This window comes from Periplaneta americana, chromosome 16 (genome assembly GCF_040183065.1).
Source record: "Periplaneta americana isolate PAMFEO1 chromosome 16, P.americana_PAMFEO1_priV1, whole genome shotgun sequence".
Taxonomy (NCBI): Eukaryota; Metazoa; Arthropoda; class Insecta; order Blattodea; family Blattidae; genus Periplaneta; species Periplaneta americana.
Window position 1 is genome coordinate 114,050,789 of NC_091132.1, and position 20,985 is coordinate 114,071,773.

Here is a 20,985-nt window from a genome sequence, read left to right on the forward strand (position 1 = left end):
CGATAGCTGAAGAGTAGGGGCCTAAATTCCTCTACATGTTGCCAGAGTGGTGTGTCAAACACACAATATTCAAGTGCTACAGTAGCCTGTGCAATCTCCTGATCTAAACCCCATAGAGAACCATTGCAATAACCTTCAAAGAAACGTTTCGGAGGATCTAGACAACAACCAGTGCCTTGATCAGCTGTACGCTCGGCTTAGACATCACTGGGAGAACATTCCTCAAGATGAGATTTTCCATCTTATTTCGTCAATGCCAATCACCTTAAACATTTCATCATGGTTTAAATGACGACGTTCTTCCATCATTAAAACTATTCTTTACTGTTTATTACGATTTTACACGGTTTTTAGTTACATATGTCCCCTGTTAAACACACTAATTTAATTCTTTCCAATGTAACAATACAAAATAACAATGTTTGTTACTATGGTAACCAGGTAAAATGACAAATGACTAGTACTTTAATATTCACTTCCGTTAAGTTTTGTAACTTGGTCAATTTTCTTGATATTTCAAATTTTTTAGTTGTTCCTTAGACAATTTTGATGTGTGTATATTTACTTGACCTATGTATGAACACCAATTTGATATGTTACAACTGATTGTATTTTGCAGGAGGAAGCTGATCAACTTTACAACAGCGATTACTTTCCTCCATCAAAAACGTGGGGAGAAATAGTGCAGGTGTTCTGCAGCAACTGGGCTATTACGCAACATTTGTGTAGCAGTCTGATATTTATACTTGGAGGTTTTGACCCTCAACAACTGGATCGGGTAAATGGAGAAAACATTGATTTTATTTTATTGGGTTATTTTACGACACTGTATCAACATCTAGGTTATTTAGCGTCTGAATGAAATGAAGGTGATAATGCCAGTGAAATGAGTCCAGGGTCCAGCACCGAAAGTTACCCAGCATTTGCTCGTATTGGGTTAAGGGAAAACCCCGGAAAAAACCTCAACCAGGTAACTTGCCCTGACCAGGATTCGAACCCGGGCCACCTGGTTTCACGGCCAGACGCGCTGACCGTTACTCCACAGGTGTGGACAGAAAACATTGATATGACACCAATTCGTTGATTAACAAAGTTAAAAAAAATTAAATCACCTTTTTACTCCAGTAGATGCAGAATTTAAAGGTAGCTGGGAATAGCCAACAGCTCTTTCATGGAATGTTTCCAAATGATAATCCTTGTGCATGTAAACTGCAATAAAATTGTCATTGGTTCGTTGTTGCCGTTGCCACCGCCACAATCATCATCTGCCAGTTCCACTTCACTATGACCAGTATCACTGCCATCTCTAAGATTAATTATTACAGGATGCATCTGAGTTAAAACATCTTTTCTTTCCAATATAAATTTATTGGCAACCATAATTTATTTTCCTTATTTAAACACCATTGGGACTATACACCTTGATTACACACTTTTAACATTTTCATCACTTAAGATTTGTTATAGAAACAACATTTCTGTGTTTATGTGAAACTAAGTTGGTAATTTACTTTAGTTGGCTAGTTTCGGCTTCACTTTTAATCATCTTCAGAACTAATAAAGTCCTTGTTTGTTTCCAGTTCCTTCTGAAGTTGCTGTCACAGTGGGTGCATTTATGTTTGATTGTGTGGAGTCAAAAAAGGTGTATGTTCTGAAATTTAATTGCGAATTGAGAATATGTTGCGGGTGTGTTTTTGTGAGTCTATATATTTCGTATTGTTCCTTTGTTTATTTAATGCGTGTTTTTTTTTTATTGAATATGTAGGATTTCCATGTCTGTTCTACGTTGCTGTAATTGTGTTTTCAAACACGATACAAGGAATGCATCACAGCCATAACCAAATCACACAATAACTCCACATATGCAGAACACAGCACAGACACCAACCACAACTGCAAGATAGTGACTATTTTGAAAGTCTGTTTTTCTTTTCACGTACTTCCTCTGATTAAGATTGCCTAATAAACAAATGAATTTTATATACAGTGTCTCTTCTTTGTCCCCATACTATTCCTCGATCACTTTGCTGGTAGTCAGTGTGGACTCTAATGCATGTTTAAAATTATATTTACCTCGGAATATGTACCGGTATGGTAAGACTTTCCTGTGTTAAATTTCAACGTACCTCGTTTATATGTTTCGACCTATTTATTGGTCATCTTCAGAACTGGTCGTTGTTGGTCTTGGTGCCACTTGTTTTGTTTCCTGTGAGGGTGTGTTCCTGTGGTATAGTGTAGAGTCAAAGAGTGTGTGTGCTTTGAAGTTGAGTTGTGTGTTGAGAATTTCGTTGGGGTGTGTTTTTGTGTGTTTGTATATTTCATAGTGTTCTAGCGTGTTGAGTTTCTGGCTTTTTGGTTGGATGTGTAGTATTTCCATGTCTGTGTTGATGTCTCTGTGGGTGTGGTTAGCATTTGTGATGTGTTCTGCATATGTGGAGGTGTTTTGTAATTTTGTTATGGCTGTGATGTATTCTTTGTAACGTGTTTGAAACGATCTGCCTGTCTGTCCTATGTAGAAGTTGTTGCAGGTGTTACATTTGAGTTTGTATACGCCTGTGTGGTTGTATTTGTTTGTTTGTGTTGTTTGTGTGTTGAGATGTTTTTGTAGAGGGTTATTTGTTCTGTATGCGATGTTGTAATTTAATTTCTATACCACTATACCACAGGAACACACCCTCACATGAAACAGAACAAGAGGCGCCAAGACCAACAATGACCAGTTCTGAAGATGACCCATAACTAGGTCGAAACATGTAAACGAGGTACGTTGAAATTTAACACAGGAAAGTCTTACCATACATATTTCGAAGTGATACAGTGTTAAAAGTTGTGTAATCAAGATGTATTATATTTACCACAAGCACTTAACTCAATAATCTATAAACAGAATACTTTGAGACACAAAACGAAGTACTGCAACTGATTTCTAGGTGACACGTACAGAAAACATTGCCACACACTATATACCTCTTACTATTTAAAGTAAACATCCCTCTTTACACTACACAGCTATTTTATTACTGTCATCATCACAATAAATGTGCACTCCAGCCCAGTAGGCTACTCTATAATGTATTCTATGACTTTCTTCGTTCTGATAAATAAATAAATAAATGAATGAATACATAAATAAATAAATAAATAAATAAATAAATAATAAATCCTTATACACACACAACTCAACTGGGGAACATCTTTGAACTATTGGTTTACAATCTAGTCAATATCAGTGCTGAAGGTAATTCACCTTTAAATGATACATCTACATTAGTACTTGAAACATATGATTTTTGTTTTAAAAGAAATGCTAAAAAAAAAAAAAAAAAAAAAAAAAAAACAGCTAAGCTCACAGAATTTATCAACACATCACATTTTCCTCATACCGTAATTTCTGTATGTGTATTCTGATACATCTGAGATATGCAAATTCATAATTGACCAAAGGCAGTGCTATAGATGGGGAAAAATTTTAAGGGAAATCACCTTAGTCTATTTCAGAACACTCCAGATTACCTCAAGTGTAACTTCTTTCTCGTTTCCTACATGCTGTTTCATCTGCCATCTCACAACCACGACTGTACAGCTATCAAAAGAAAAAGTGGCCATTCTCTAGAAACAACGTTCCCTTCAGGTATCTCTGCTACAATTCAGACAGGTGATGTTACATGTTGTTGGACCACGTTGCCTGATATCTACAGTTACAATTATAGTATTCTCCGTCTTACTGTTGTAGCATTTTAGGTTGGTATTTGTGAGGTCGTGCACTCAAACACAACCTGGTATTCTTCAAAATTTTTTCTTTTTAAGAGAAAGAGAAAATACAATTGTTTCAGTCTCTTGTATGATTGTTTTAGTAATTAACATTAGGTTCATGAATGTATTATGCCATGACTTTATCATTATTTATTATGCCATAAACAAAACAAACTTATTCGCGTCTGCCTTAGAAAATTCAAACAAAAGTTCAAAAAACAAAACAAAAAGCCACGATTCAATATTTAGTCCATCTCCCTCCCATCTCGATCACATATTGCAGTCGAGTGGGCATGGAATCGACTAGTCTTTTCAGTTCTCAGCATCGACATTCCAAACATCCTTGAGGAGTTTCCACAAACTATCAGGACGTCTTGCAGGGGATTGGGCCAATTTTTCCACATACGCTTCCTTACTTGTGTTCCCATAGCTCAATTGGAAGAACGTTGGAATTTAGATGTCACATCTCAGGTTCAAATCCTTATTCATTATTATTTATTAATATTTTTCATTTTATTGTGTTGCAGAATAATGTAATAATATAAGAAGAAAACTTATTCATTAATATTTTTCATTTTATTGTGTTGCAGGATAATGTAATAATATAAGAAGAAAAAACTAACACTAGTATTATGCAACTATATAGTTTCAAATCGAACATAAAATTTATTTTACTTATATTGCTAAAGAACGATAACAGAATATAAATAATAACTTGAATATTATTTATATCACTAAAGAACAATAACAGAATACAAATGATAACTTGAATATTATTTATAACACTAAAGAATGATAACAGAGCATAAATGATAACTTGAATATTATTTATATCATTAAAGAATATAAATGATAATTCAATATTATTTATATCACTGAAGAACAATAACAGAATATAAATGATAACTTGAATATTATTTATATCGCTAAAAACAATAACTGAATACAAACAATAACTCAAATATTATTAATTTATACTCATTGCTAATGAACGATAACAAAATAAAATAACTTGAATATTATTTATATCAGTAAAGAATGATAACAGAATACAAATGATAACTTGAATATTATTTATAATGCTAAAGAACGATAACAGAATATAAATGATAACTTGAATATTATTTATATTGCTAAAGAACAACAACAAAATAAAATAACTTGAACAAGACTCGAACTCACAAACTTTGAATCATTAAGCGAACTCTCTACCACTGCTCTACGGGACGCTATATCAAACAACTCCATAGTTCCAAAACTGCTTCTACAAGTCCATTGCATCATGTAACATCACTATGATCTGAAGTGGACTTGGAAAATATTCGCTGTTCATGAGTGCGGCCACTTTTTTTTTTTTTTTTTTTTTTTTTTGACAGCTGTACATAAGGATGTGGATTGAACTCTTGAATTGGAGGGCCAATACTGTTTTTGAATATCAACCCATTTGCCTGTGAGACTAGAGAGCATTTTTCTTCTTTGATATTACTTCATTCATTATGTTAAATGATCTTTTGTACTCTGATGTTGAAACTGGCAGTGTCGATTGTTTGTTTTAAAATTTTCAGTTCATGTGTTTCAGTTTCAGTCAATAAACTCACGGAAAGCAGTTATGAAGAGTAGTTTTTCTAGCAAATAAAAAGTATCACAGAGTCTGCTCACACTTTTATCAATACCAGTGATATCAGTATAAACAAAATTCAGGTCATTTACAAGTAAATTCATTTGTTCATCACTTAGCAAGAAAAAATTTCAATTGGTGACACTTGCAACTGACTAGCTTGGTAGCGTTTCTTGAGACTAACTTCACCTTTATATAACAGAGTGCTTTTTCTATCTGCATGCATAGAGCTGAACTGCATAGAGAAAGAAAGATGGACTGCTGTCATCTCAATCCGTTTTTTTCTAACTTGGTGTGTTTCTGGTTAATGTAAGCCTACCATAAATTGAAATTTGCTCAAATACTGAACCCGATAAAAAAAAAAAAAACAGTCATTTTACCGATAAATATTTAGCTAGAATTAAAAGGTCATTCATACCGGAACAGTGAAGTCATATTAATTTTTAAACAGAACGGTAAAGTCCAACTAAAATTTCAACCAGAACACAGTTCCGGTCCATTCCAACTCAACTACAGTATTAACCAAAGGTAAAACATTTTTAAAGATGATAAAAACCTTTACCACTGCTTTCTTCAAAGGCAGATAAGATTCTTATAATTTAATTACAGTACATACATTGTCCAAGTGAAAAAGCTCCAGGCAAAAACAATCAGCTACTTCACATCTATATCAGAATTCAATTATGCTAATCATTATCATAATTCCTCATAATTGTCAAACTAGCAGAGTTCAAAAAGATCTTAATCTACAAAATATTCGCAGGTGTCAGCATCATCCAACCAAAATTTTCAATCTATATTTATACAGCTTAAATGTTAATAAATGACAGTAACGTATAAAACAAATTATATGGACTTTTTCAGACACTTTTACCAGTTATAATGTCTCATTATCCTGCTGGATCTTCTACAAAAGCATGGGTGCATTACGGTCAACTAATGAGAACAGGTATGTGAGTTAACTGGTACATTTTCCTCAATAAACACGATTTCTAGCATTACTGAATATGGAATAGCTACCATCCCTTTAAGCTGACAAAAAGAAAGGAAAAATTTACATGCTCAGCAATATTTACCATATGGCATAATTAATATTATAGTCACAGCTGCCATTCTGGGTTCATGTTGATCTTAACTCCATTTCTTTCTACACCTCTTGAAATTCTGTAGGAATCACAAGGTTGCTTATCAGTTGGAAGGTTCAGTATATATTTTCAATCACTGAGTGACATAAAATTCATTATGATGAGAATAAAAACAAAATTTCCAAAGTTCTAATTCAAGACATCATGCGTACATAAAACCCATATATCAATAAAGAAAATGCTTAGAATTACGGGCTATATACAGTGTGAATTAATGGAACAGCATGGATCTTTGTCCTCTGATAGAGGTTCTGGCTGATATGTACATCTATTACCAGGTACAGTGGAACTCCACAAACACACTCACTCTCGTATATTTCACGATACAAGGTAAGTCAACGCACCCTGTCCCGCGCTGCACAGGGCTAACCAGTTGATCCAGTGCAGTAGTGTGCAGATACTCATACACGTTGGTAGCATGGCTTATGTTGAAGCAGAAGTTACAAATATTGGAATGGTTTAAAAAGGTGAATCAATCAGAGCCATCGCTGAAGAATGTGACATTTCGGTCATAACAGTGCATGGGATAAAATAAAATTCATCTAAATATCAGGCTTTCTGTATTGTAGGATGAAAACACAGCTTATTTTGTGTAATTTCCTAAATTTAATCATTAGGGATGATTTATGTTCTCTCTTGAAGGGTATACACCATTTTAAAATAATTTAATACACAAACACAACTATTACATGAAATGCTGAATAAGTTTTTGTAGCTTTATTCTCTTCAGCTCTAATCAACAATAACAATAATCCAGGTTGCCAGGCGACGATAGAGAAGGAAAGATGCGAAAACAAATAAATGTGGTGTATAAACAATTGAATGCTCTTTCATATTTAAGTATACAAATATAGGGGTGCCATTTGTAATTTCAAAGTGGGATTGGCTGGGGTGGGAGGTGAAATCTAAAATGCAATTAAGTTTCCCCCTCAATATCTAAATTTAGCCTACGTGTTTTTTTGTTTAAATTGAATTTCATTTACTTAACTAGTTATTTAGAGTGCGAAGTTTTGAAATGAAAGCCCTGTATGTAGATACATTTAGAGAGTCTTTCCTCCAGAAGTTTGTTTTATGTTTCAGATGTATCACGTATATATTATACTTAATCACGGATTTTTTGTCATATATTTTGCATATTGTCGTCGTTTCTGCAAAACTCCTATGTGACATATTTATCGATTTTCTAATTTTTGCTCTATTAAATAACTTAAATAGTGATACAGCAAATAATAAAGTCTCCTATATGTAATTATATTTCTTTCTTTCGAAAATGTAAGAATTTACAATCCCCTGTATACGGCTGCCATAGGATGAATAAATGTTTTTTTTTTTCCTCCTACTGAAAAATTGTATATATTGCAGGAACAACGACGGTATACTACAATATATTTAAAATTATGTACGTTAATTATTTATGTTTCGGTCCGCATGCCATAAAAAACATTGTACAGCCCTTATGTTTACCAATGTCCGCAGTACTCCGTAGAAAGACAGAGTTTGTACCTCGTCTCGAACACGGACCATTGCTGTGTCTATTTGTGGAGTTCCACTGTAGTACATCACACTTGACGATATGAGTCAGAAGAAGAACAATTATTTGCATGCATCTGAAGTCTGACTAGTGTAATATGTAGCTAGTCGGCAATGTATGCAATGAAAGGGGAAAGGAACTGGCTACCCTACTCCATTATCTCCAGGCCTAGTTGTCTCATAAGTGGTGTCTTTTTGGTATCACTTGTGAGGTTCAGACCTGTCTTCGGACAGTTGACTGAACAACAACATGCATCTTGAAGTTACAATTTTTATACAAGAAACTTTTCATACAAAGGAAATTTTTATTTACTTACTTACTTACTGGCTTTCAAAGAACCCGGAGGTTCATTGCCGCCTTCACATAAAGCCTGCCACCGGTCCCTATCCCGAGCAAGATCAATCCAGTCTCCACCATCATATCCCACCTCCCTCAAATTCATTTTAATATTATCCTCCCATCTACGTCTCGGCCTCCCCAAAGGTTTTTTTCCCTCCGGCCTCTCAACTAACACTCGATATGCATTTCTGGATTCGCTCATACGTGCTACATGCCCTGCTCATCTCAAACGTCTGGATTTAATGTTCCTAATTATGTCAGGTGAAGAATACAATGTGTGCAGCTCTGCGTTGTGTAGCTTTCTCCATTCTCCTGTAACTTCATCCCTCTTAGCCCCAAATATTTTCCTAAGAACCTTATTCTCATACATCCTTAATCTCTGTTCCTCTCTCAAAGTGAGAGTCCAAGTTTCACAGTCACACAGAACAACCGGTAATATAACTGTTTTATAAATTCTAACTTTCAGATTTTTTGACAGCAGAATAGACGACAAAAGCTTCTCAACCGAATAATAACACGCATTTCCCATATTTATTCTGCGTTTAATTTCCTCCCGAGTGTCATTTATATTTGTTACTGTTGCTCCAAGATATTTGAATTTTTCCACCTCTTCAAAGGATAAATCTCCAACTTTTATAGTTCCATTTCGTACAATATTCTCGTCACAAGACATAATCATATACTTAATCTTTTCGGGATTTACTTCCAACCCTATCATTTTACTTGCTTCAAGCAGAATTTCCGTGTTTTCCCTAATCGTTTGTGGATTTTCTCCTAACATATTCACGTCATCCGCATAGACAAGAAGCTGATGTAAACCATTCAATTCCAAACCCTCTCTGTTATCCTGAACTTTCCTAATGGCATATTCTAGAAATTTTTATTTAGTAAGTATAATTTTAACTATATATTTCTTTTATTGCAGGTAAATTTCAACAATATGACCATAGTGAAGCCTTAAATTTAAAATATTATGGAACTACCAAGCCTCCTGAATACAATTTGTCATTCATTACAGCTCCAATTTGCACATATAACGGAGAAAATGACTGGTTATCAACTAAAGAGGTAAGGAACCATATTTCTAGCATAGAGTGCACATCAACCTGTTTACAGTACATGTTATGTCGTCCTTAAATTCTTTAAAACTGGTTATTTAAAGAAACTGTAACAACTGCACAGTTATCTAAGTCAATGAATGCTGGTGATAGCAAATGCTGTTTTTGGAGAAATTTGGCCCATAACCCTACAGCGAGAAATATGTAATGCATTTATCGAGCTATGGAAAATGCTTTCCTTTATCATGGAGTAACACTCGAAATAAGGCAAAGCTGACATTGGTCGGCTAGCGATTTTTTGAAAACACTATATTTCCCGCTCCCACAGGTAACCTAACCTAATTGTAGCCTATAAAATTTATATTACGTGAATGAAATTGAAAAAAAAAAATAGAAAGTCAGATGTTCAAATTTATGTAACTTTATTCCTATCAGTACATATCAAAGTATGACCTGTATAGTATTATATACCGGTACAAGTCTATGACAATTTACTCATTATACCCTATCACAAGACATCTTTATATTCTTCATCTTATACAGTTTCAGTTGCTAGAAATTGGAACTCGCCACCGAGTGATGTAAGGGGTTGTTTGACAATAGGTCAAAATTACATAAATTCTTACTTAAAAAATTAATTGCTGATTAATATTTATTACATATAATGAAACTAACATCTGGCCATTCTTATTATTATCATTAATTTCTCTAAATAGATTTACAAAACATCTAATGGCAATTACATTAATATTCTCATTATAGAAATATATTTTAGATTTATATATATATATATATATTTTTTTTTTTTCTCCCTGTAACATAGTTCTAGCAAGCTTATATTAAATTAATTTTCATAATTTTACTAGCTATCCTATCTATCTCAAATCTCAAATTAATTATAATTGATTGAATTAAATTAGCTCATAAATTAAGTTACTACTTTACCTTATAGGTTTATCTAAATTTAAATAAATATGTAGTCTACTAGTTGTTAAAAATTAACTGAAGAATATTGCTGGAGAACCTTTTAAGTGTAGTGTAAATATTCGTAATTTAAATATGTATTGTATTGATTAAGGGTGGTTGAGTGGAAGAGAAGACCTTATGGCCTTAACTCTGCCAGTGAAAATAAAACATTATTATTATTATTATTATTATTATTATTATTATTATTATTATTATTATGCTTTAGTAAGGTCTAAATTAGAATATGCATCTGTTGCGTGAAACTCTATTACTTCTACTGATTCAGCTAAACTAGAAAATATCCAAAGAAAATTCATTTCTCCTTGTGCCTTCGAATTTGTACCCAACTCCTCTTCTTTAAATTATGAACTATCTAGTAAATATTTTAACTGTACCAGTCTGTATTCGAGATGGTAGGATATTGATTACACTTTCTTTAATAATGCTATTAATGGTGTCATTGATTGTGATTCTTTTATACGTAACACCTACCTTAGAATTCCCGTGAAAGGTTTTCGTGGTCAAAGAATTTTCTTCGCTAAATTATTTAAATCTCTTTCTCCAGTAGCTAGGTGTATTAAAAGTGCTAATTTGCAAGATCTGATTTGATTTTACTTATACATGATATATCCTTACTTGTTATTTAATATCTTTTATTATTTGTTAGACTTTGCCATTTATTTTGTTGCATTTGGTGAATGGTTAATGTTGACCATTATATTGATTGTATTTCATCTCACTGCCATTTTCTGTCATTCATTCTCATAATCATTTGTTCTGTTTTTTTTTTGTGCTAAACTGTAATTGGCTTTGTGCTGTTGTTTTGCACATTAATATTCGAAATAAATAAAATAAATAAAAATTATTATTATTATTATTATTATTATTATTATTATTATTATTATTATTATTATTATTATGACAAACTGTCTTTTGTATGATATAATAAAATTCATGTTTTAATTATCTATACAGAGATGGCTCCACTGTGCAGCAACATATTTCTCGCTGTAGTGTGAAGACATAAGCATTGCTAGTTGTCTCCACACATATTACATAGTTCATAGTTTTCAGTGTAGTGTGTTATGGACCTGAGTCCAAGGATTCAGCATAGAATTAACCTGATATTTGCCTTACAATTGGGGAAACGTCAGAAAGAGCAAATTAAGTAATCAGTCTAAGCAGAATCTGTACCCATGCCCACAGTTCTGAAACATGTACACAAGTCACTACTCTTACAAGGGAAGGGTTTCGGCTCGAACAGGAATTTTTGGTTAAAAATTTGTACAGACGCTTACTTCATAATGGTGATGAAGACCGTAAAAGCATTCATTTGTGTAACTCTCCATTTGGTTGGTATTGGTCAATACACTTCTTTAAAAATGTACATGAGGATTCTCTATAAAATGCATGAAACAGCATGGAGCAGAGCAATAAGCACAACACGCAGAAGCAACACCTGAACAATCTTCTGAACCACACTCCAGTGCTGAAAAATCTAATGCCACCTGAATTACATTTTTGAAGTCTGAGACTTGTTCAGGATTCAAGTAACCAGCTGACAGCCAGGAATACCGAAGCATAGGGAGGTATGCTGGAGCAGACAACTGGTTATGAACAACAGAGTGTATTTTCATTATAAACATTCGATTTCCCAAGTTAAGTTCTGGATTCTCAGCAAGAGCCCTTATGTAATGTGTTATCCTCCGAGCATATATTTTGTATTGTCTAAGGAAACAGATATTCAGAAGCTGGATATATTTAGTTTTTTTAGGTGGAATGATCATACATTCTATGTCCTAGCCTTGGAATGATTCATTTATTAATGTTGCGTCCTTGTGCGCATTCAATGCCTCACACAACAGTGTACATTTTTGATTAGCTGCAATATTTTCAGACAGAACGTTGGAGAAAAATGTTCTTAATGGGCTTTAGACAATTTACCACTCGCACTAGTTTCTAGGCTAGGCTAGGCTAGGCTAGGCTTACAGGTAAGGTGTCCCATCCCCTTAATTTGTGCAGTGCTCTCCCCACCCCTCAACTTGTACAATGCTCTAACAGACAAACCACACATTACACAAACGAATGCTTTTGTGAGCTTTACAGAGATGTAAAGATGGGCCTGTAAACAAATTTTGGATACGAAATTCCTGTTCGAGCCGAAACCCTTCCCTTGTTAGATCACACTGGTGTGTCTGCTTGGAGTCGAATGGTTACCGTAAGAACCAAAGTTTGTGAGTTCAATTAAACTTGTCAGAATACAAAACATTTTAAAGATTACTACATGGTTTTCTTCAGAACAGAAGGCATTTATCGTGGATTGTGAAACATACAAGAACCCTTCCTCTTAATTTAAGCTCTCCAGGTAAAATCTATCAGTTATTCATTAACACAATCGAAAAACACAATCCAATCACTTTAGCAAAGAACACAAGACAGCCCAGCACTTGAACAAACTTCTTCAATATTTTGCAATTCATTTTGTATTCAGATAAATCTAATATAATATAGTAAAAATATTTTGAGTTCAATCATAAAATTTATCTATTTGCAAATGTTTATTTGCTACTATATGTATAAAATATTAACGTTTTCGCCTTTTCGGCATCATCAGATATGTTAAAACACGTAATCTAGAACTTGAACAAATTAACGAATATACATTGTAATATACAGGACAGATAAATTTCATGAGTTTTATGTATTATGTAGTTAAGTAAAGTTTTTATAAAAATGAATTCAAACATGTAAATTTGGAAGGACAATTGTGATTGTATATACATATATGTCATGTTACAAACATATGTGAATGGTTAAATGACACGCATTAAATTATTGCCAAGTATACCTTATTTTATTTCAAGGAGTGCAGTTCAGTGTTCAAATAAGCCACCGAACTGCACTCCTTGAAATAAAATAAGGTATACAAATATCAGTGATATCAAAGGTTTAAATTGAATTTGTTAATTATAAGTGAAATGGTAATAGCAATAGATTTAAAAGACAAAGTATTATAAAACAATGAGAGATGATTAATGATTGTAAAATGATTTCAGAACATGTAACTTTTGGAAGGACAATTGTGATTATATATACATATAACTCATGTTACAAACATATGTGAATGGTTAAATGATACACATTAAATTATTGCCAAGTACGAATATCAGTAATATGAAAGGTTTAATTTGAATTTGTTAATTATAAGTGAAATGGTAATATAATAGCAATAAATTTAAAAAAAAGGCAAAGTATTATGAAACAATAAGAAATGATTAATAGTAATGATAAAATAATAAAATCTTATGTGTCGTATTGTCATGTTGTTACAATTGATCATAAGTGGTCGTTTTGCAATACATTTGGCTGTTCTTCAATCTTGGATTTATTGATTACATATATAGGTGACTGCAACCTTTTCCATTATGCTTCATGACAAACTTCTTATGTTCGTCATAAATTTTCTTTGTAAATATAACTATTTTTTCCATTTCTTTTGCCCCTCGTAACAACTGTTTATACAAATTTGAAAAAAATATATATACAAGTTATTAAAATTTATATAACTTTGATCCAAATTCACACCTATTTTCCCGTTATTTCAGTACATCACCTATTTAAATCTACAAGCATATAGTTCTGCTAACACAACGATGTTTTTGCTACTATTTGGATGCAGTCACCTATATATGTAATCAATAAATCCAAGATTGGAGAACAGCCAAATGTATTGCAAAACAACCACCTATGATCAATTGTAACAACATGACAATACGACACATAAGATTTTATTATTTTATCATTACTATTAATCATTAATCATTTCTTATTGTTTCATAATACTTTGCCTTTTTTTTTAATTTATTGCTATTATATTACCATTTCACTTATAATTAACAAATTCAAATTAAACCTTTCATATTACTGATATTCGTACTTGGCAATAATTTAATGCGTATCATTTAACCATTCACATATGTTTGTAACATGAGTTATATGTATATATAATCACAATTGTCCTTCCAAAAGTTACATGTTCTGAAATCATTTTACAATCATTAATCATCTCTCATTGTTTTATAATACTTTGTCTTTTAAATCTATTGCTATTACTATTTCACTTATAATTAACAAATTCAATTTAAACCTTTCATATCACTGATATTCGTACTTGGCAATAATTTAATGTGTGTCATTTAACCATTCACATATGTTTGTAACATGACTTATATGTATATACAATCACAATTGTCCTTCCAAATTTACATGTTTGAATTCATTTTTACAAAAACTTTACTTAACTACATAATACATAAAACTCATGAAATTTATCTGTCATGTATATTACAATGTATATTCGTTAATTTGTTCAAGTTCTAGATTACGTGTTTTAACATATCTGATGATATATTATTTCAATGTACCGAAGTACATATGATATTTCCATGCAGATATTCTGCGTCATCATACGTTGAAAGAGTAATGGAACGGAGAAAAATTCTCTCCGACATCTATGGCGTAGTGCAGAGGGCGGCCACTAGAGGGAACCCAAGAGTTGGAACTCAATCAGAGACGATTCTGTCCGGCGCCGGAGTTGTATCCGGTGTGGCTTAGTGGATAAAGCATCAGCACGTAGAGCTAAAAACCCGGGTTCAAGTCCCGGCGCCGGAGAGAATTTTTCTCTGTTCCATTACTCTTTCATCGTATATCTGATGATGCTGAAAAGGCGAAAACGTTAATATTTTATACATATAGTAGCAAATAAACATTTGCAAATAGATAAATCTTATGATTGAACTCAAAATATTTTCACTATAAAACTTCTTCAAACTGAAAATGAAACTGTTTGTGACAGGACGATCGAAAAACACAATCCAATTGTATCGGATGATTGACGTTAGAATTATCGACGTCCCACTGTATATAGTAAACATCACGTAGGAAACTATCCACATCCCACTTGATGGCTCATAGCCCAGTTTTTATCGCACCATTAACAACATGCAGCCCACAAACTCCACTATTTATCAGTAATTTCCCATTAGGATCATCTTCTTTTATTCTTTGATCCAAAATTGTATCAATACACATTATAATAGTACCATGTTATGACATACTTACATACTAGTATCCTAATCCAGCTGATCTCACAAGACAATTAAAAGCAATCAACATTTTCAATGAATCCGCATGTGTCTTTCTCCTTTTTGCAAAACCCACAATAAGAGAATCCCTGTGAAAATTTCCCTGACAATTTTCTGAAAACTAGCTATTTCCCTGACTTTCGAAATATTTAAAAGTTTCTCTGACTTTCTCTGATATTTATTATATTGTATTGTATTTATTAACATTCCATGGTATTCATACACTGCTTCCCAGCTAGATTATGGAACAAGTCAAAAAACTTAAGGGAATGAACAGGTGAAATATTCAAATTATGCATTTGTGATGCTAATGGACTGAAATTTTTACCACAGGGTGCTGATATGTATTTAAAACATCCCTATAAATTTCATCAATGTATCTTAATTAGTCTTGAAGAAATTAATTATTTACCAATTAATACTAATTAATATTTAAAAAATGCTGCATGATGAACGCTTAACATTATGAATTTAAAAAAAATATGGAACAGTTCCTCTAACAATAATAAAACATCTATCACATGATTTTTAGTTAGCACTTCTTAGTTTCTGAGAAAAAAATTCAAAACTGGGTGAGTGCCAAATTTAAAGAAAAAAATTAATTTCATGCATCTTAATCAATTTATATCTTGGCAAATAATAAATATTTTAAAAATCTATGTGACAGTCTTTTTCCTTTAGGTAATGTGGGCTTGTGGTAAAAATTTCATCACAATTGGTTAAGAAATGCATCATATGGAGCAATTTGAACATGTTAAAATGTAATAAAATTTAAAAGGGAGAAAATCAAGTTTTAAAGTACAACACTATGTTTGAGTACTTACACGTTATGGAAATTGCTTAAAACCCTCCTGCCTGATATGTTGACCCCTCCTGCTGCTTTTTCCTACTTTCAGTGACACTTTTTGACAAACGTAGCTTCTTCCTGCTTGTTTTGAAGTTCTCACTGGTTGAAGTAGCCGCTTGCTGCAGTCGACGCTTGTCTCTCCTATTGCCAATTTTGTATGCTGCAGGAGATAATTTCACTGTTGACACTAAATCTCTCATGGAAATGTTTGCTGTACAACCCATGTTAAATTCAGTCACAGCAGAAGTAACAGCCACTTCAAGTTTTTTTTTTTATACAAAAATTTCTTTCGGGCACTTCCGCCATATCACACTATGAACACTTTCATTCATATTTTGAGTTTTTCTTGCAGTGCACTTGCTAAGAAGTTCATCACTAGCTAGTCTACAGTACACTGGCATGATTTTAGCCACAACATCAGGTCGCAACACTGTCTTCATGGTTTTCAAGTCATGCTTCGGAACAGCTTCTTGCTTCGCAATGGCCCGGTTGAAGAAGCACCATGACTTTTCACCACTAGGGCATCTTGACTGCAGGGGCTTGTCATCCGTGGACATTGCATGGTCAAGTGTTGCATAGATGGCTTTCTTCATCTTGTTTACATCGGGGATATTATCAATAATGGCCTTTCTGTAGTAATTTTGCAGTCGAGGTATCATTTCTGCAGTCAGACTTCCCTTTTTTTTGCCTCCGATTGAGGAATCTGTCCCTCTCCATTCCCTAACAATATTCTGTAGACCTTTACCTACTCTCTTAGCAACGTGGTTCACACATTCTTCTTTTCTAATGTCAATGCCTTCACCATAAACTTGAAGCTGCTGAAGGTGATGGTGTGTTTTTGCATCCCCGTCAGACAATAAGGTTGTGTACCTCATATTACACAACCTAATGGACCGGGTCCAAAGAATTTCTGCAGCTTTCATCTCCATGGCATTTGAAGATCCATCAAAATTTTTCTCACAAACACCAGCATATTTGTGACTTTGATACCACTGTTTATATTCGTCACTTGCAACATCCATTTTTTTTTTCTGTCTTTTCACAAGTACTGCAATATTTTGACATTATTTCAAAATCTAACACTAGCCCTGTTAAAATATCTATGACTAAACCTAAACCATACTTTGATGTATGTCCACGCTTCATCCATATGCCATCGTATGACACACCAATATTTATAACATCACTATCACTAATAGAACTGTCCACTTCCATGTGAGCTCGTCTAACTGCAGAGTGAGCATTTCTCAACACATGTTGTCTAACAAGTTTGTTTTCTTCCGTCAGTTTTATCAGGTGAGAGTTGAAGGATGGTGAGCTCAAACCTGCCATACCCATAGCCATACAATGTTGTTCCATAGCAGAGTGTCCTTTTCCCATGGTAACAAAGGCGTTGACCATTCTCCTATTTACATCGAAGGGAGGTCGAGTTGACTCAGTGTTACCTACCTTAGGGCTTGTATACATTTCATTCAACACTGTGTTGCAATTATAATACTTCACTATCACTTTAAATGCAAAGCCTGATGGTTCAGTAAGCTCAGCTTTTGCACTATCCATTCCACATTCACCACATTTTACTCCTTTATACAGTTCACTCCACAAATTTACATGCACTAATGTGTAGTCTTCACTACACTGGGGGGCACTTATATTTGAATTCTCCTGCAAGTTGCCATATTTTATCAACTTTATCTCACTAGCACTTTGTTTATTATTTGGTTCTTTTGACACTTGATCTTCATTATCACCAACTAGGCCTAACACATTTTCTTGTTGCACACATTCCACAATAGTTTTAGCATTCTTCCACCTTATATTTGCTAAATTTTTAGCCCTATTAGCATATTTTGATCGTTTCTTGCCCTTATTATGAATGTCACTTAGTATATTCATGTTTAGAAAACTAAAACTATGCCTAAAATGCTAAATGTTGAGTTATACACTTGGTCTTGAATGTTATTGTGACGATTCCTAACCTAATGCACTTATACTAACTTATTCACACTAATATATACAACTAATTGAATACAAAATTAGTGTAAAACTTTAATAACATCCTAAATAACACGAAATCAGCAAAACAAGTATGAATATTCACGTACAAACGCACAAACTCGAGAAGAAACGATCCACAAACAATATTTTGCCGTTCACAGTTTCAAAACAAAGTATTTGCAGGGCTGACAGGCAAGCTGATAGTGTATTCAGGAGTGACAACAAACTTAATTTCACTAGATACACACCAGAAAAAAAAACTAGCCCGCTTTATTCAAATTACAAAGCTCAACATAAACTTTAGAGCTGACAGCTCGTTTAAAGGGTAACGAAGCATGTGCAAGCAGACATTTAAACGTCATGTGACACGGTTTAAAGGGCTCGCAAATAAAAAATGAGGCCATATTATGAAAGTAGAAGGATTAAATAAAATTATGAACATAAAAACAAAAATTTGTATTTTTTTCCATTTTTCCACATTTTTCACCTGTTCGTTCCCTTAATACTATTATAAAGTCTTAATTTATAGTCACAGTCTAGATGAAATATATACAGACGAGATTTACAAATATAGTCTACTAGTACAACACACAAATATAGTCTACTAGTACAACACAAAGTTCAATTTCATGAAGCGTTATTGAATTTTATGAATTCACCTACAGAACAGAAGGCGTGAGAAATTAGGTACTTCTTTAATTTGGCCCTAAATAATCTTATGTTTTGAGTTTCATTTTTTATATCGATAGGGAGGCTATTAAAAATTTTTACTGCCATATAATGCACTCCTTTTTGATAGCACGATAGATTTCCCGATGGAGTATGAAAGTAATTTTTTTGACGTGTATTTATGCTATGAACTGTTGAATTAATTACAAAGTTTTCACGATTACATACGAGGAAGATTATTAATGAAAAGATATACTGACAAGCCATGGGCATTATTTGTAGTTTTTTGAAAATAGTCCTACAAGATCCCCTAGATTTGGCACCTACTATTATTCTAATTGCTCTTTTTTGTAATAGGAATATACTGTTACTATCTGTGGAATTTCCCCAGATTATTATTCCAAAACTCATTACCAAGTGAAAGTATGCAAAGTATATTGTTTTTAAGGTATTGATATTTACTATTTTTTGCATAGATCTAATAGCAAAACAAGCTGAATTTAGTTTGGGGGTAACTTCTTTAATATGATTTTTCCAATTTAACACATTATCGATTTTTAAGCCAAGAAATTTTGTTGTTGTTGTTGTTTCTAATAGGGATCTATTGTTAATTATTGCGCTAGAAATTTGCGAGTTTGAATTTGGACAGGATTTAAATTGAATTATGTTAGTTTTGTCACAATTTAATACTAATTTATTGACTGAGAACCAGTCACATACATTACCCAGATATTTCCTCACTTTCCAGTTCACTGTGAACCATATATTTTCCCTGGACCAAAAATGCAATATAAATGGAGTAAAAATTAGTATTTTATTGTGGGGCAAATTTGTGGTAACTGTGTAATTGTAAAACTACTGTGTTTCAATTGCAGGACACGGAACAATTGCATTCATTTTTGCCTAATGTTGTTGGCAAGAACAAAGTATCACTGAAGGCTTTCAATCATTTTGACTTCCTATGGGCCAAAGATGCAAAGACCTTACTTTATGATGATGTAATTCATCTCTTGAAGAAATACAAAAACAAAAAGGAAAACTGAACTAAGAAAATTATAAGCAATATAAAACTGTATACTAAGAATATATTGTTTTGGAGTTTTTTAGAACCTCTAATTTTACCTCCGGAAATGTACAAAAACTTGCCCAGACATGTTCAAACATTTTTCCCTTTCCTTCCTCCTCTTTCTACTTTTCTGTTCCTAGTGCTGACCTGCTATGGCACTAAAATCGTCCTCCAGTGGCTTAAGGAGGGAAGGCTGGAGATCAACAAGATTTCCCAGCTAGGTCCAATGGACCCGTCGACCAATGGCAGATGTGGTCCTCCAGACATTCTGGGTGTTGTGTGTGAATGAAGTAGCCACCAAAACGTTAAAATATGGTGTTCACTTAAATCGGCTACAACTTGCCATTTTCACTCCAACTAATATTAACAGCATCAAAATGACAATAGAAGAAAAAGCACTGATTCAATATGAAAAACTTATCACATTACCAGGAAACAATTGGCATTCATACAGTCCTCTCTGTAGATTGAAAACTCAAAAAAGTTTCATATCCATTGTTCAAGAATTAAAACAGAAAATCAATATCCCGAATTTAAAAGAAAACTTACAAATTAAACCAAACCCTTTACCTCTATTAAATATAGAATATAATCTAAATTTAATAGAAGAAATACTGAAATCAGAAGTAAACACTGAAATACTGAAACAATTGTCTTTAGAGACAATTAATATTAGGTACCCTCCACAAAACTGGCTTCATTTACACACCGACGGATCCTTGATCTCCAGAGAACAAGGTGCCGGTGCAGGTGTTACGTGCTGTCTCTTCTCACTTTATAGATCTCTTGGACATGGAACAACAAGTTTTGATGGTGAAATCATTGCAATAAGTGAAAGTCTCAGGAATCTT

General features: G+C 33.2%; 1 protein-coding gene across 1 annotated transcript in view; it reads left to right on the top strand.

The window, feature by feature from the left end:
• The window catches only part of LOC138691104 (lipase 3-like), a 32,825-nt gene extending 12,470 nt beyond the window's left edge, over positions 1-20,355 (top strand). Inside the window, exons 5-8 of the mRNA XM_069812819.1 lie at positions 620-778; positions 6,236-6,320; positions 9,312-9,454; positions 19,944-20,355. Of these exons, the coding sequence (XP_069668920.1) occupies positions 620-778; positions 6,236-6,320; positions 9,312-9,454; positions 19,944-20,111 (555 nt within the window). The 3' untranslated portion in view covers positions 20,112-20,355. The remainder of the gene's footprint in view (positions 1-619; positions 779-6,235; positions 6,321-9,311; positions 9,455-19,943) is intronic.
• The last annotated feature ends 630 nt before the right edge of the window (positions 20,356-20,985 follow it).